At 51.7% G+C, this 17,008-nt stretch overlaps 1 protein-coding gene across 1 annotated transcript in view; it reads right to left on the bottom strand.

Annotated features, from left to right (window-relative positions):
• Positions 1-17,008, bottom strand: part of LOC144121313 (uncharacterized) — a 143,897-nt gene that overhangs the window by 10,442 nt on the left and 116,447 nt on the right. The window contains exon 3 of the mRNA XM_077654467.1: positions 53-16,114. Coding sequence (XP_077510593.1) covers positions 53-16,114 — 16,062 coding nt within the window. The remainder of the gene's footprint in view (positions 1-52; positions 16,115-17,008) is intronic.

Genomic DNA, 17,008 nt, shown 5'->3' with positions numbered 1-17,008 from the left:
AAAGTTTTATTAGTTATTAAACACCCATAACTGCGAGACAGATCATATTTACCTTCCAAGGGTAATTGCTCAGGGCTTGAGAGTCTGCGCTGGTCCTGGGAGCTTAAAGGAATGTCAGCATGGGAGACAGGTTCGACTTTATCGTCTTGTGCTAAGCTCAAAGGCTTTTCGTCAGTACCTTCCGAAATTTGTAGTTTTTGCGGCACAGCTAGAGTCACATCATGCGATTCCTCTTTGGTGATTTGATCCATAATGTGTGCAAGCATTTCATCGTCTTTCTCAACTGACTCTGAAGATAACTTCGTTTCTTCACTACTACGGCCTGCAACGTGTCTGTCAGTTACATCTTTTGTGGAATCAGCTGGTGGTATATCTTTTGTCCCAGGAAGGTCCTCTTTTCCGGTGGTCACATCGAAACACGTAGAATCGTCACAGATGAGTTGGCTTTTTACTATTTCTAGAAGACGTCTGCCTTCCTCGTCTTGTGACGGGGACAACATTACTATACTTCTGTACACGTCCTTACCGAGCGTGTTTGACGTTTCTTCAAGGAAGTCCCTCTTGAGGACTTCTGAAGGCGACCTAAAGTCATACCCCGTCGTGACTCCACTACACGGAGCAACGTCTTCGTCACATGTCTTGTCATCACGTTCCTTTTCTTTAGCAGAGGCGTCTTCACCATCATCTTTTGGTACAACACTAGGAACTGATTCTTCACTCACAGAGCTCTTTGGGCTTCCCGTTGATATTGCACCTCCAGGGCTTGTAGAATCCACGCCGCTCACAAATTCATCTAAGAGTTCCCTCGCTTTACTGTAGGCGCCGCCAACTGCAGCAGGAGCTTCCAACGGCAGGTGCAAGTCCGGCTTGATTATCTCTCTTTCAACCGTAATGGCAGCCGTGGTTTGTGCCACAACACTTGCATCACATGGAAGAGTAATGTCTCCCCTACAGGGGTCACTTTCTAAACCTTCTGTACTGGTGGGCGCTCTGCCTCCATCTCCCACAGTTTCCGGTGCGAGACTGGTGCTCTGAGCACCATCTTTGGGCGTCGAAGCATCGGTTGATTTAAGGCACGCATCTTCTGGCACTTCTTGAGCTTTTCTGTCGGGTTGAATGGCAAAATCGTCTCCAACATCCGCCTTTTCCTTTACTATACTAGGCTGAGCAGCTTCCTTGACCGTGTCTGTTTGCAGCTCAGTTTCCTTTCGAGGTTCCCGAGAAGCGTCCAAAGGCGTGGCATCTTTGTGAGTAACGCTTTCAGCCTGGATGGCCTGCAGCATGTCGTCCCGTTTTTCTTTGCTGTCGGGTACATCACGGTCTTCCTGGGAAGCGATTTGAGCGTTAGTATCATAAGGCTTGGTGCTTGGATGCAATGGCGCTTCTACAGGTCCTGCACTAGAACTGGCTGTGGGCTGTGGCGGTTCAGCTAGCTCCGGTGTGGGGCATTTGTCTTGTGGTTTTTCTTTATGAGGCACTTCGCTTGGTTCCCAAACGTCGCCAATTTTACCAGATGACGTCTCGGCTGGTGCGGCACCTACCATGCTGCGCTCACTGTAAGCGGGGAGAGACGTTGCTTCATCTGTTCGCGTCGTATCGGGTAGCTTCTCTTCACTAGGGTAATGTTTTGTTTCTGAGAGTGGAGGGGACGGCTCGAGTTCCCCGCTGCCTTTGGCGTCTTCAGTGGCAGGCATTTTACCATGGTCGGCTTGCGGTGGCTCGACAGGAGTAGCAGCAGTTGCGCCGGGTGCTCCTTCTTGCTTGCTACATTCGTGGCCTTCCGGTGAAGGGACAGGTTCAGCCTCGCTACCTTTCGGGGTATCGTGAGAAACCGCCTCTGTGACTTCGGGACCTGTTGGTTTTGATGTTGGCGGACATGTCTCTGCTGAAGAAAGTGGCTGTTTTTCGGTGATGTCTGACTTCGTCTCGGGCAACCCGTCCGCAGATTGCCGCTTCAGCGGTTCTGCCTCTTCTGCTTCAGGCACTTTAGACGATGGCAGATCCTTTTTCAGTTCCGGTGATTTCGGCGACACTTGAACAACTTTCATGATTTCTTGCTCGTCCTCAAAATAGACTTGATCGTGTGGAGGTGCAGTTGCCTTGTCAGGCTCTGCTTTACGTGACCCATGAACGTCTTCAGAACTGTCAGTACGTTCCCTAGCATCAGAAGGAAGCTGTACCCTATGATCAATGGTTGGCTCAGCTGAACGTAAGTGGTCCTCTGACGACAGGGCTCCTTCGCTGCGGTCTTGAAAAAGATGCTGTGACGTATGTTTAAGTGGATCATAACTGTCATCAGTGAGCTCAGAAACCTTTTCAATATCAGGGAAGCTTTTCCTTTGTTCGGCAGTATCAGGAATTTCCTCTTTAAGTTGAGCGGCGATGTCCTTCGTGCTGGTTTCCAAGGTAACATCACTTTCTATTACGCTTGTGGGGCAAACAAGCGATAACGTGCCGTCCTTTGTGTAATCTTGAAGCTGCTGCTGAGCCTTTTCTTTAGCAGCAATGAGGTCTTCAGCGATCGTGCCGTCAACCTCCGGAATCAAAGTAGTTGCTTCAAGTGCTTCATAATCCTCCGTAACAGAGCTTGAGCGAGGCACTTCTGGTTTTGGTGATGTGGCGTCATATGAATCGGTGTCGCTAGGCTGCTTTTCGGCAGTATCCTGAAGTAGAGTTTGGTCGCTATCCTTCAAAACGTCGGACGGCAGCTCTTGTCCTGCTTTGCAGATGTGTTCTTCTTGATGTATGCCCGGAAGCTCGGTAATACGTATTCCTTCGTATTTTTCATCTTCCCCTGAGTCAACAGGCAAACCTTGAACACTGTCAGTGACAGACTGCCGCGGGGAGGTGACTATTCCTTGGAGCTCAGCTTCTTCAACTTGGGGTTCGTAATCTTCAATTTCTTGAACTTCTGTAATAGATTTCCGAGGTTCATGTTCGTCCTTGACACTACCGGTTGTCTCGTCAACCATTTCTTCACCAGGGGTCGTAACTATCCCTTCTGCATCAAACGAGCTATATTTAGGTAGTTTCCCTGAAGGTTCTGCACCAGGTTCATGCTCATGAACCACTGAAACCTCAGTTGGCGATTGTCCTGAGTCCGGCTTTACGTCGTGAGGGACAGGCACTTCGGGTTCATGGCGATGCGGCGGGGTAGCCGGTTCGAGCTCATCCCGCTTAAGTGCATCCAGTATATGCCCCTCAGCAGCAGACAAGTGCAGGTCACGGCCGTGATCTTCCGGCTTCTCTAGGCGCGGTTCCTGCTCTTTGACTTCGTCAGGCACCGACGCCTTTTTGTCGACAGACTCTGGTACTTGAATCCCTGCCTCCTCTGGTTGTTTGGGTTTTGACAAAGCACCAGGTTCAGTCTTGGGTTCTTTAAGCTCATCCGGCTTCTGTTCATCAGTTATATGCTCGTCGACAGCTGACGGAGAATCACGGCCGCTGTGTTCAGGTTTTTGCAATTGCGGTTCCTGCTCAAAGTCCTCACGTTCGGCCGCTTTGCTGTCGGCAACCTCTGCCACCGTACTCGGAGCCACAACCGATTCTTTGAGTTCAAACAATATAGGCTCCGTCTCTGGTTTTTGAACTTCAGCCGTCTCCGGTTCCTGCGGTTTTTGTTCGTTAGCGCCAGGTGAAGAGACACTATGGCTATGGTCTTTAGGTTCCTCCAAGTATGTTGCTTGCTCCTTGGAAAATTCAGGTACAGCTGCTTTTTTGTCGGTAACTTCAGGTACGGTCCCCAAAGCAGCTTCATGCTTTTCGTGATCGGGAAAAACAGCAGGTGTCCTAGTTGGTTCGCCAGGCATAGCCGGCTCCCTTTCGACAACTTCATGCTCGTCAACGACAGGCGAATGGTCGCGATCTTCCAAGGGCGGTTCCGATCTTTTAAGACCCTCAGGCGAGGCCACCGATTTGTCGACCGCGTCAGGCACAGCACTCACACGAGCTTGGGTATCTTTGTACTCTGGCAAAACAGCAGGTTCTGCGCTTCGTTCTTCAACGTCAGCGGGCAGGAATTCGCGAGGTTCAGGCGAAACAAGATCATGGGGCTCATCTCTTGGCTCCTCCCACTGTGGTTCGTGTTTTTTAAGATCTTCAGGAGCGGCCGCTGATTCGTCGGCTGTGTCAGGCGTAGTACTGGCAGAAAATTCAGGCTTTTTGTGTTCATACAGAACCTTAGGCTCAACACCTTGCTCTTCAAGCTCAGCCCGCTTGAAATCACCTGTCTTATCTGCGTCAAGAGGAGCTGATGTGAGTTCTTGGGCATGGTCTTTTCGCTGCTCCAAGTGTGGCTCGTGCTTTTTAAGATCTTCTGTCATGGCTGCCTTCTTGTCCGCGTCCTCGGGCACAGGACGCAAGACACTTTCGGGCTCCTTGCGTTCAGAGAAAACAGCTGGTGTGGGCTCTTGTTCTTCAGGCTTAGCAAGCACCAAGTCATCCGGCATATGGTGGTCGGCAGTTGACGCTATATCGCGGGTGGGTTCTTCCGGCTTCCCGAGGTGCCCTTCCTGGTCTTTAATGTCTTCAGGCACAGTAGGAGTTATGTCTGCAGCCTTTGGCACTGAGTGAAAAGCAGACTCGGGCTCTTTGCGCGCAGAAAAAATGGAAGGAGCCGTTTCCAGTCCCTTGCTCTCATGTGGTTTAAATTCTTCCTGTTTAGGTTCGTCGGCAGCAGGTGACGGAAGATCGCTCACATGGTCCTCAGGTTCCTCCAACCCTGGTTTCTGCTTTTTTTCATGGTCAGGCGCAAGCTCCGTTTCGCCGCCAACCTCCGGCAGCGGGCTCGAAGCAACCTCTGGAGTTTTTTGCTGGAGGAAATCAGCGTCGAGTTCATCAGGCTCAGCGGGTCTCCCTTCTTCCGGCTTTAGTTCGTCGACGGTAGGTGATGGGCTTTGGCGTGCTTGCTCCACTGGTCTCTCCAAGTGCGGTTCAAGTTTTTTAAGATATTCCGATGCGGGTGCCTCTTTATCGGCAGCCTCTGGAACGGAAAACCCAACTGTGCCGGGGTCTTTGCGCTCAGAAAAAACACGACCGGCAGTCTGTTGCTCAAGCTCATCTGGCTTCACTTCGCGTAGTTCAGGTTCATCGACAACTCTTTGTGGGAGTTCAGGCTCCACGAAGTGTACTTTTCCTTGTTCTAAATCAGCAGGCTCGACGCTGGGTTTTTCAGAAACCTCCGGCACGGGACTTGAAGCTACATCGGGATGCTCGTGCTTGGGCAGTTCAGTAGGTTGCGCTTTCGGTTCTTCGAGCTCAGCCGATATAAATTCACTTGGCTTAACCTCGTCGACAGAAGGCGACGGGAGCTCACGGGCGAGGCTATCTGGCTTCTCCAAGTGCGCATCACCCTTTTTAACATCTTCAGCCGCGGGCAGCTGCTTTTCTGTGGCCTCTGGTATTGCACTGACACCATCTTTGGGCTCTTCATGGTCGTGAAAAGCTGCAGTTTTAGCGCCCGCTTCATCAGTGACATCAGGCTTCAACTCACCCGGTTTATGCTTGTCGACACAGGGTGGTGCCACTTGATGGCCTCGGTCTTCAGGCTTCCCTAATAGCGGTTCCCGCTTCTTATCTTCAGCCTCGGTTGCTGCTATATCAGTGTCCCTTGGGGCTAGAATGACATGTACCTCGGGCTCTTCATGCTCGGGTGGTAGATCAGGCTCTACCCGCGGTTCCTCACGGCCAGCCGGCTTGTGTTCGGCAGGTTCCTGTTCATCGAGAGCCGGAGATGGAATACAAGGGACGTGATCTGGCTTCTCTAAGTGAGGTTCCTGCTGTTTATCATGCTCATATTTTTGAACTATTCCTTCAACTTCTTGCATGGGACTTTCAGGTGTCTGTGGCTTTACCCTCTCGCTCACAACAGCCTGGTCCGCCCTCGCATCTTCGCACTCGTCTGGCTTGAACTCATCCGCTTTGTGCTCGTCGACACCGGGTGATGAGAGATCACGATTGTAATCTTCAGGTCTCTCTAAATGCTGTTCCTGCTTCTGAAGATCGTCAGGCTGGGCGGCCCCCTTCTCGGCAGCCTTTGAAATGGGACTCACAACTGCCTCAGGCTCTTTGTGCTCAGGGAGAACAGCAGGTTCTGCTTTCAATCCTGCTATATGAGTCGGCTTAAACTCATCAACTTTATGCTCGTCAGCAGCAAATGAAGGCTCATGATCTCGGTCTTCCTTCTCAAAGATTGGTTCCTTTTTCGAATCTTCTCGCTCGTGAGCCGGTTTTTGGGCAACTTCTAGTAGGGAACTCACAGTGGGCTCGATGCCATGGCTTTCGGGTTCCTCCAAGTGTGCTTCCTTCTTTTGAAGATCTTCTGACTCAGAAACTGCTTTGTCGGTACCTTTGGATACTGGACTCACAGGAAACTCTTGCTCTTCTTGTTCAGGCAAAACGGTAGGCTTTGCTTCAGGTTCAAATACAGTCGACGTTAAATTGCCCTGCTTATGTTCATCGGCAGCAGGTGACAGGATATCGGGGCCGTGATCTTCCGGTTCCTTCAAATGCGGTTTCTGCTCTTTGGTCTCCTCAGACTTTATAGCTAGTTTGTCGTCTGCCTTCGGCTCGGGACTTGAAGGTGCCTCGGGCTGAGCTTGATCGGTCAGAACAGCAGGTTTTTCGCCAGCTTCCTCACGCTCCTGCGGCTTGAATTCACCCGTTTTGTGCTCGAGGTCAGCTAATGGAAGATCATGGAGGCGGTCATCAGGCTCCTCTAGGTGTGGTTCCTGTTTTTTGAGGTTTTCAGGCTGGACAGATGTCTTCTCAACTACTTCTGGCATGGGACGCACGGCTTCTTCAGGCTTTTTGTGCTCGGGAAGAACACCATAGTCTACTTTAGAATCGCCAGTCTCAGTTGGCTTAAATTCAGCCGTCTTATGGCTGTCGTCAGTAGGTGACGGGAAATCACGGACTCGATCTTCCGCACCTTCCATTTTCGGTTCCTGATAATGAAGATCAGCAGGTTGGGGAGCAGCTTTGTCAGAAACCTTTGGCACTGGACTCAAGGCCGCCTCAGGCTTTTCGTGTTCTGGGTGTTCAAAATGCGATTCCAGCATTTTAAGATCTTCAGGCTCAGCAACTGTTTTGCCGGCAACTTCTCCTAGTGGACTCGCAGGGACCTCAGACTCTTTGTGCTCAGGGGAAGCAACAGCTTTCTCAATCGTTTGTGCAAAGTCAGTCGGCATGAGGTCACCATATTTAGAGTCATCGACAGCAGGTGATTGGAAACTACGGCCGTAGTCTTCCCGCTTTTCTACGTCTGGCTTCTGCTTTTTGAGATCTTCAGGCTCTGCGTCCGTCTTCTCAACCACTTCTGACGGGAGAACGGCGGCAGTCTGGGGCTTTTCGTGCTCAGGCAGAACAGTGGGTTCTTCAATTCCAGCTAACTTTAATTCATCCGGTTTGTAGCTGTCGACAGCAGGTGATTCAAGACCATCACGAAGTGCCGTCTCCCCCAAAAGGGGTTCTTCGCTCTTTGGACGTTCTGGTTCGGGAGATGTTTCGGCGGAGACCCCTAGCAAAGGACTCTTAGCAGCTTCAGGTGTCTTGCGCTGCGGGGAATCTGGAGATTCTGCTTGCAGGTCTTTAGGTGCTGTAATTTCCATTTTCTTTGCTTTGTGCTCGTCGACAAGCGGTAATCGAGAATCACGGTCGTGGTCTTCAGGTTCATCAAAGCGCGGCTCTTTTTTGAGATCCTCAGGCTCGGAAACCAACTCGTCCTCTGGCTTCTCCGTAAAAATTTCATGCTCCTTTGATTTTTCAGGCTGGACAGTTATGTCTTCAGCATACAACGGAGGACTTACAGCAGCCTGAGGCTTTTTGTCCTCGGGAAAAACAAAAATTTCTTTCGCTTTTTCAACGTCAGTCGGTTTTAATTCATCTGCCTTATGGTCGTGCGCAGACAGGGGTAGGATATCATGGCCCTGGACTTGCTTTTCGTCGAGCAGTTGTGTCTGCTCTGTGAGGTCTTCTGTTTTAGGAGCCGCTTTGTCAGTAGCTTCGGACAAGGAACTCGCAGCAGGCTTAGGTTCTTTATGCTCAGACAAAGAAGCTGGTTCTATTCCAGATTTCTCAGGTTCTGTGGCTTTCGTCTCACTTGATTTACGTTCTGGAACAGTGGGTGACCCGAAATCAATGCCACTGCCTTCAGGCTTCTCCAAGTGCGGTTCCTTCTGTTTAAAATCTTCAGGTTCGGCGCCCTTCTTTTCAGGAGATTCAGTCACGGAGCTGACCGCAGCCTTGAACTCTTCGAGCACAGGTGTAACAGCAGGCTCTGTTTTAGGCTCGGTTTCTGACGGCTTTAATTCACCCGCCTCCTGCTCGTCGACCGAAGGTGATGGAATGCCACGGTCTTCCTGTTTTGCACTATCCGATTCCTCTTTCGTTATATCTTCAGGTTCGCCAGCTTTTTTTACTGGAGCTTCGGTCACTGTGCCCACGGCAGGCTTGGGCTCTTCGAGCTCAGAAGCACCAGTAGGTGCTGCTTGAGGTTCAGTTTCAGTCGGCAGTAATTTCTCCGGCATAAGCTTGTCGGCGGAAGGTTCTGTGAGATCAGGGCCATGGTCTTTCTTCTCCAAGCGCGGCTCTTCTTCTGTTCGACCTTTCGTTTCGGGAGCCGTTTTCTCCGAAACGTCTACCATTGGGCTCACAACAGACTTGGGCTCTTTCGGCTCTGGCGAAGAAACTAGTTCTGCCTTTACTTCATCAGGTTTCGTCGTCTTCATTTCACTTGGTTCATGCTCACCAAGAGTTGGCGATCCGAGATCAGCGTCGTGATCTTCAGGCTTCTCACTATGAGGCTCCTTCTCTTCCAGGTGTTCAGGTTCGGCAGCTTTTTTTCCCGCAGCCGTGGTCACAGGACTCACAGCAGCCTCGAGCTCATCATGTTCTGCCACTAAAGGCGGTTCTGCTGAAGGCTTAATGTCTGCTGGCTTCACTTTTTCCAGCTCATGCTCGACGACAGAAGGTGAAGGGATGTCACGACCGTCCTCTCCCTTCTTTTCTAAGTGCGGTTCTTCTTTTATGAAAACTTTCTTTTCGGGGGCTGCTTTGTCGGCAAGCTCTCCCGCTGGGCTCACAACAGACTTGGGCTCTTCGTGCTTTGGCAAAGCGGCTGACTCTGGTTTCGTTCCTTCAGGTTCTGTTTCCTTTTCACTCGGTTTGAGCTCAACAATTGCTGGTGACTCCAGACCAACGCCGAGCTCTTCAGATTTCTCCAGGAGCGGTTCTTCCTCTTTAAGACCTTCAGGCTCGTCAGCTTGTTTTCCTGCAGCCTTAGTCACGGCGCTCACAGGAGCCTCGGGCTCCTGGAGATCAGGGGCGCCAGTAGGTTCTGTTTCAGGTTCGGCTTCAGTCGGCAGTAATTTCCCCGGCACAAGCTTGTCGATAAAAGGTTGTGTGAGATCAAGGCCATGGTCTTCCTTCTCTTCAAAATGTGGCTCTTTTGTGAGATCTTTCTTTTCGGGAACTGTTTTTTCCGACACGTCTTCCATTGTACTCTCAAGAGGCCTTGTCTCTTTATGCTCTGGCGAAGAAGCTGGTTCTGCCCTCATTTCTTCAGGTTCTGTCTTCTTCATTTCACTAGGTTTTGGCTCACCAAGAGCTGGTGATATGAGGTCATCGTCGTGGTCTTCAGGCTTCTTACTTTGAGGCTCCTTCTCTTCCAGGTGTTCATGTTCATGTTCGGCAGCTTTTTTTCCCGGAGCCGCGGTCACAGGACTCACAGCAACGTCGAGCTCATCATGTTCTGCCACTAAAGGTGGTTCTGCTTTAGGCTTAGTGTCTGCAGGTTTCATTTCCTCGGGCTCATGCTCGACCACAGAAGGTGACGGGATATCACGACTGTCATCTTTCTTCTTTTCTAAGTGGGGTTTTTCTTTTATGAAACCTTTCTTACCGGGAGCGGCTTTGTCAGCAACATCTCCCGCTGGACTCACACCAGGCTTGGGCTCTTCATATTCGGGCAAAGCGGCTGGCTCTGTTCTAGTTCTTTCAGGTTCTGTTGTCATCTCTATCGGCTTATGCTCAGCGACCGCTGGTGAATCTAGATCAACGCCGTGTTCCTGAGGCTTCGCCTCATGGGGTTCCTTCTCTTTAAGATCTCCAGGTTCGCCTGGAGCCTTACCCGCAGCCTCGGTCGCGGGACTGAGAGCAGTCTCCGGCTCTTTAAACTCAGGCGCAGCTGCAATTTCTTCCTTAGACTCAGTTTCAGTAGGCAATAATTTCACCGGCTCATGTTCGTCGACAGAAGGCTCTGGGAGATAGCCGACGTGATCTCCCATCTTCTCCAAGAGCGGCTCCTCTTTTGTGACGTCTTCCCTTTCTGGAGCCATTCTGTCAGGAATATCTGAAATGGGACTGACAGCAGGCTTGAGTTGTTCATGCTCAGGCAAAGCCTCAGGTTCACTTCCCAAGTCTGCAGGTTCAGTTGCTTTCACTTCGCTCGGTTTATGTTCGATAACAGCAGGAGATCCACGATCAATGTCGTAGTCTTGAGGTTTCCCCAGTTGTGGCTCTTTTTCTTTACGATCCTCAGGTTCCTGAGCTTCAGCAGGCTTGAGCACATGCTCAGACAAAAGTTCTTTTTCTGCCTTCGGCTCTTCAGCTTCTGTTATTTTCATGTCACTCAGTTTATGCTCGGCGACAGCAGGTGGTGAGAGATCAACGCCGTGGTCTTCAGGTTTTTCTCTATGCTTTTCGCCCTCCCTAAGATCTTCAGGTTCGACCGTTGCTTTTCCCGCAGGTTCAGTCGTGGCACTCACAGAAGCCTCGGGTCCTTTGAGATCAGGGAGATCAGGTGCAACGGCACGTGCTGCTTCAGGTTCCTTTTCTGTAGGCTCCAATTTATCTAGTTTATCCTCGTCGACTGAAGGTGACGGAACGTCATGACCATACTCTCCCGGTTTCTCCAAATGCGGCTCCTCTCCTTTGGCGTCCACTACCTTGGCAGCTGCTTTTTCATCAGCTTTTGGCACAAGACTCACGCGCGGCTCTAGCTCTGCGTCCTCGGCCGGAACGGTAGCTTCCGCCGGCATTTCGTGGTCATCTGGCATCAATTCATCGACTTTGTGATCGTGGACACCAGGCGACGGGAGGTCACGGCCATGGTCTTCTGGTTTCTTGAAGTGCTCTTCACTATCTTCTGCACGCTGAGGCTCGGCAGTTGTTTTTTCCACGCCCTCTGTCACATGACTGACAGCAGTCTCTAGCTGTTCCTGCTGAAGGGAAAGAGGCTCAGCCGCAGCCGGTTTTTTAACCTCAGCCGGCGAAAGTGCCTTCTGCTCATGGTCGTCGACATCAGATGGCAGGAAAGCACGATGGCGGTCATCTGGCCCCTCAATATGCGGTTCTTGCTGTTTCAGATCAGAGGGCTCAATAGCCGTCTCTGTGGCAGGACTAACGACTGCTTCCACTTCACCAGCCGGTTCTATTTTCGATTCTGCTTCTTCAAGTTGCTGGAGTTCATCTGCTTTGTGCTCGTCCGCTACAAGTGGAAGATCACTGCCGAGGTCTTCCTTTATCTCGTATTGCGGTTCCTGTTTTTTCAGATAGTCTTGCTCGCGAGGTGTTTTCTCAACTACCTCCGGCACAGGGCTGACCGTAGGCTGGGGCTCTTCGTGTTCAGGTAAAGAAGCAGGTTCTCCCTTCAATTTTTCAGGTTCTTTTTCTTCTGTTTCAGTTGTAGTATACTCGGTGACAGCAGGTGATACGCGATCAGTGCCCTGATCAAATTTTTTCAAGTCCGCTTCTACCTTTTTGGGACCTTCAGGCTCGGTGTCTGCTTTTTCAGCAGCCTCGGGCGCTTCATGTTTAGGCAAAACAGTAGGTTCCTCTTTCGCTTCTGGAATCTCATCCGGCTTTGTTTCAACCACTTTAGGTTTGTCGGCAGTAGGCGATGAAACATCACGGCCCCTGTCTTCTGTCTTCTCCAAATGTGGTTCCTGCGCTTCAGCATCGTCAGGCTTTGCAGCTGCTTCTTCATCCTTTGGTACAGGACTCACAGGAATTTCAGACTCTGCATGCTCGGGCAAAGCAGCAGGCTCTTCCTTCTCTTCGCCGCCCGGCTTGTGCTCTTCCGCAGTAGGTGATGGTAGGTCACGGATGTGCTCTTCAGGCTTCGTTACAAACGGCTTCTTCTCTTTAAGATCTTCAGGTTCAGCAGCTACGTCATCGGCACTCTCAGGGAGTCCAGTTATGGCAGCATCAGGCTCTCTGTGTTCAGGTGTAACAATAGTCTTTGCCATAGTTTCTGCAGTCATATCCGACTTTAATTCAGCCGCTGCACGCTCTTCAACAAGCGGTAAGATGTGTTCACGCGTGAGATCTTCTGGCTTCACCAGCTGGGGCTCTTTTTGGCTAAAGTCATCAATATGCGGAGCCTTTTGTTCCACTTCTGTCTCAGTGCTGACAGGAACTTCAGCTTCTCTGTCTGGTTGAAGAGAAGGAGGCTCAGCCTTTATTTCTTCACGCTTAGCTGGCTCTATTTTACTCGTTTCCCATTCGCCTGCCGTTCCTGATGGTTCAAGAGCATGTGGTTCCAGCTTTTCCAACTGCGGTATTTCTTTCGGCGCATCTTCACGCTCGGCAGGTTTAGCAGACTCGGGCTGGAGCGACACCAGAGACTCTGAAGTCGGCTCTTTAAGCTCAGCTGGTTCTATTTCATCCAGTTTGTGTTCATCGACAGCAGGCGTGGGTTCACTGGTCAGTTCTTTCGGTTTCTGTAATTGTAGTTCTCTCTTAAGTGGCTCGGCATCGACAGTGGTCACGTCAGCAGTCTCTTTGGTGGCGCTCTCAAGCACGTTTGGCTCTTCATGTCTGGGCGAGACATCATGCTCTCCAACAGGTCCCACTTCAACTTCCTTTTCCTTCATTTCATCGCGTATGTACTTGCTATCAGCAGGCGACTGCAGGTCTTCTTCCAGTGGTGGCTCTTTCTCGAGGCTTTCAGGAGCGGTACCCGCATCTTGCTTGGGCTCTTTTGGAGTGTGTTCTGGGAGTGGTTTTTCTTGAATATCATCCAACTTTATTTCACCAAGTGCATTAACCTCGCCTAACGGCAAACTTTCCTTTTTCTCTTCAATATGTGTAACCACAATTTCTTCCTCGCCTTCTGGCACACTTGCTGCAGATGCCTTCGCCTTATCGTCATCTGAAGGAACTGGAGGTTCAGTGATCAGTTCATCAAGCTGACCCGGTTTCGTTTCATCTGATGTACTCTCCAAAGCAGGAGAGGGAAGCTCCAAGCGTTCCTTGACAGACTCTGCGGAAACGGGAACGTCTGGTGTTGGTTCTTCTCGAAGGCCAGCCTCTTTGGTTTCGTCCGGTTCCGGCACAGTGTCGGACGGTGCAACATCACTGGGACGCTCTTGTGCCTGTGGCATTATGTCACTGGTGGTTTTATCTGTCAAGCTAGGCTGCGGCAATTTTTCAGTTTCTTTTTGCTCAGCTTCCTCAGTTTCATGAGGCACTTCCTCCTCGTCCGCGGCAATTTCGCCCTCAATCGAGTCGACGGAGTCCCTCCTCTTGATTTCGAGAACCTGCTCCCTGGAGACTAGGCGGTGCTTTTCCATGGCGTCAAGAATCTCGTCTCTAGAGGAAGGCGCAGTGCCGTCTCCGACTTCGCGCGGCGTGTCCAGAGAGTCCGGAGTTCGCTGTCCGCTGGAGAGGGCATGGACCTGACTGAGGTCGGGCTCGGTGATCGGTCGCGCGGCGGATGAATCGGCTTGCAGTGAGACGTCGATAACCTCATCAACAAGTGACGGCACTCCCTCCGACGACGCGGATATAGTAGGTTCTGGAGACATGGCGTGTCCTGGCTCCGCTGCATCTTTGGTATCGCCAGCTGTGGGCCACATTTCAGCGTCAGCGATCTCCTTCTCGAAGGGCCGCGTTAGCGCTTTTTGAACATCTTCATCGGGTGCCGCGGCGTGCGCTGTTCCGAGAAGTACCGCTTTGATTGGAACTTCGTCCGCTATTGCGGCGGGCTTTTGTTTTTCGACATCTTTTTTACTTTCATCGCTACTGGAAGGCTCAATAAAAGGCTTGTCTTCTTTAGTGGCTTCAGTTGCTGCTTTCTCCTCTATGGCTTCCTTAGACCCGGAGCTTTCGTCGCCAGACTGCGTTACGATCTCAATTCTCTTGTCTGGCTTTACTTGGGCCGTAGGTTTCTCCGTGACTACGGGTTTTTCGCCTTCAGTGACTTTCGCCGGTTCTGTAGGGGTAGGCTTCGCTGCCCGGACACCTCCCCTTACTGACCTGACTGGTCTTTCACTCGCAGGCTTCGGAGGAGCGCGCTTGGGTGAACTAGACGCTGAACTCGATGGAGATTTGGACCTAGAATCCCGAACCATAGGTCTTGTAGGAGGAGCAACAACTGGCCGTGGTTTCGCCTTTGTAGGCTCTGCCTTCTTGCGCGCGACTGTTTTGCCTTCGACGGCCATCTTGTTGGTAACGTCTTTCGCACCTTTACTCTTGGCTGGTGGTCTCGTTGGTGTAGCCTTCTTTAGCTCGCGCTTCGCACTGACTTTTTCCTCAACTTTGGCGACGATTTCTTCTTGCGCTTTCGGATCTATTTTTTCGATTTCGACTGGAAGCTTTTTGAGCGGTTTGTCATTGATGAGTTTGCTAATATCCTTCTCTTCGACGTTATCCACTTCGTTTTCTCCTAGTTTCTCGACCATTTTTTCTTTGTCGGGTGTCGTTTCGGTTTCTTTCGCAGAAACTTTGGTGGTAACCTTGGCAACCTTCTCCTCTTTAGCCTCGGTTTTGTCAGCAGCTGGTTTCCTCGGCTCCCTCTTTGTAGGTTTTGCTGGCGGCCTTTTAACTTCATCCTGCTTTTTAGGCAAGGAGTCGACGGACCTGTTTGTGTGAACTTTCGGTTTTGTCTTTTCAGGAAGTGGAGGTGTTGGCGAAGGGGACGGCGACTCTCCTTTTGCTGCTGCTCTCTTGGCGACGCTTGGTCTCGGAGGCACCGACGTCGCCCGCAGTGGCTTGTCCTGAACTTTCGGCCTCTTAAGTCCCAAGCGCTCTTCTGCAGTCACAGCGCGACTCCTAAGCACGGCAAGATGACCCAGCTTGCTGAGCCCATCGAAGATGACACTCTGAGGCGCACTGCCCGGTAACAGAATGCGCGTGACGGGTTCGGAAGCCTTGGCGGGCCGCCACACAAGAAGCACGCACACGGAAGTGTCCTCCTCCGTGACGCGGCCAGGGCTCAAGACGAACATCTCTAGCGTACCCTGGCCCACCTTGTGGAACAGCGTGAGCGGCCGGGCATCCCTCTGGCAGGCCTGCGGCGAGAGCCCCATCTCGCGCACTCCTTGGAGGAACTCCAGTCCTTGAGCCACGACACTGACGAGCAGCTGGTCTCGGTCCTTTTGGAGTTCCTCGTCAGACGGCGACCGGACGGCGTTGCAGAAGACGTGGCCGACCTGCGGGTAGACGCGCTCGAGTGCCTTCCGCTGCGCGAGCGCCGTGAGCCCGCACGAGTTGAACTGGTTGAAGCGAGTCACAAGCAACGAGTCCAGGCGGTCCAAGTGGCGGACAAACTCCCAGAAGCACGGCTTGCGCGCGAAGCCACCGTCCACGAGCAGGGTGAAGCCGGTGACACCGAACAGAGCGCAGTCACCCTGGCCGCCAGGAAACACGTACATGGTCGGCCTTCGGAAACGGATGTTGCCCACCACGCTGGACGACGGCAGCAGGCTCGTTAGGGGAGGGCTCGTCAGTACGGCATCCAGGCAGCCGAGCAGATGCGCCGAGCCGGCTAGGCTGTCCGCGATGTCGGGAGGGTTGAGGCTGACGCCTGTGGGAGGTTGCGAAGACCAGCTTCCCTCGGGAGAGCAGTGCACGTGTAGCGTGTGGAACTTCTGGCGACGCAGTACTTCCTCAACTTCAGCGTCATGTAGTAGCACCTCGACGTCGCGGGCGCTGAAGACACCGTCCTGGAGAATCCAGTCGCCAGTGCCAGAGAAGGCGTAGCCGGCGTGAATGACGTGCTTGTGCGTGGTGCCGGAGACCATCATGTTCTTGAAACATTGGCGCAGCGTGGATACCTCCGGGTTCAGCAGAACCTCCAGGGCCAGGCTCTCCGTCGAGTGCTGGATCAGCAACTCTGCACAAATGAAGAACGTGCAATGAAACTTTTTTCTTTCCATACACGAGGCAGCTAAAACCACATGGGCAACAAATCTGAACGCATGAACCAAGCATCTGAAGCGAATTCATCGAAAGAAACCCGCGGGGGGCAGTATATGTAAAAGCTGGAAATTTAGCATTATTCGCATACAAGTCGTAAGGTTATTCAGGTTAAGACTAACATGTTAAAGTGAATTTTGACAGCGTAATCTTTAATTGTAATTTCACGTAACCATGCAACCGAATACTCAAAGTTCACGCCTCTCACAAGTACCGAGACACTGACGACCTGTTCATGCGCTGTCATCATCAGTAGCAAACGTTAATTTTTCTGTGCGTATGACATGACGTTCTGGTGGGGTTGGTGGCTCTGCAAAGCACAAGTAAGGAAGCGGCATCAGTTTCCACAAGCTTCTTGCGGTCAGACAGAGGCGAAAGCAATGGGCAGCGGCCGTGGAGCGGGACAAGTGGGTCACTTCGGCGACGAACCGGCTTCGCGGGTAGCACTGAATTTCTGCATAGAAGCCTGATCGGGTCGTTTGCTGCTTTTAATGCAGCTAGTTCACATTTCCTCGTCCTCTCCACGTAATAAGTTTAGGCACGATATTCCGTGTGCATGTGATCTTAGACGAACGCAGAGGGGCCGTTGCCGGATCCAATTCACCGGCGATCGCATTTAGATGGAGGCGAAATGCTAGATGCTTGTGTTCTGTGCGATGTCAATGCACGTTAAAGAACCCCAGGCGGTCACAATTTCCGGAGCCCTCCACTACGGCGTCCATCATAGCCTGAGTCGCTTTGGGACCTCAAACCCCATAAAACCATACCAAACCAACTACTTTGCCTCAAAAACATCTCAGAAGGCAACCTA

This window comes from Amblyomma americanum, chromosome 2, assembly GCF_052857255.1.
Source record: "Amblyomma americanum isolate KBUSLIRL-KWMA chromosome 2, ASM5285725v1, whole genome shotgun sequence".
Classification (NCBI taxonomy): domain Eukaryota; kingdom Metazoa; phylum Arthropoda; class Arachnida; order Ixodida; family Ixodidae; genus Amblyomma; species Amblyomma americanum.
This window is presented reverse-complemented; position numbering and strand designations above follow the sequence as displayed.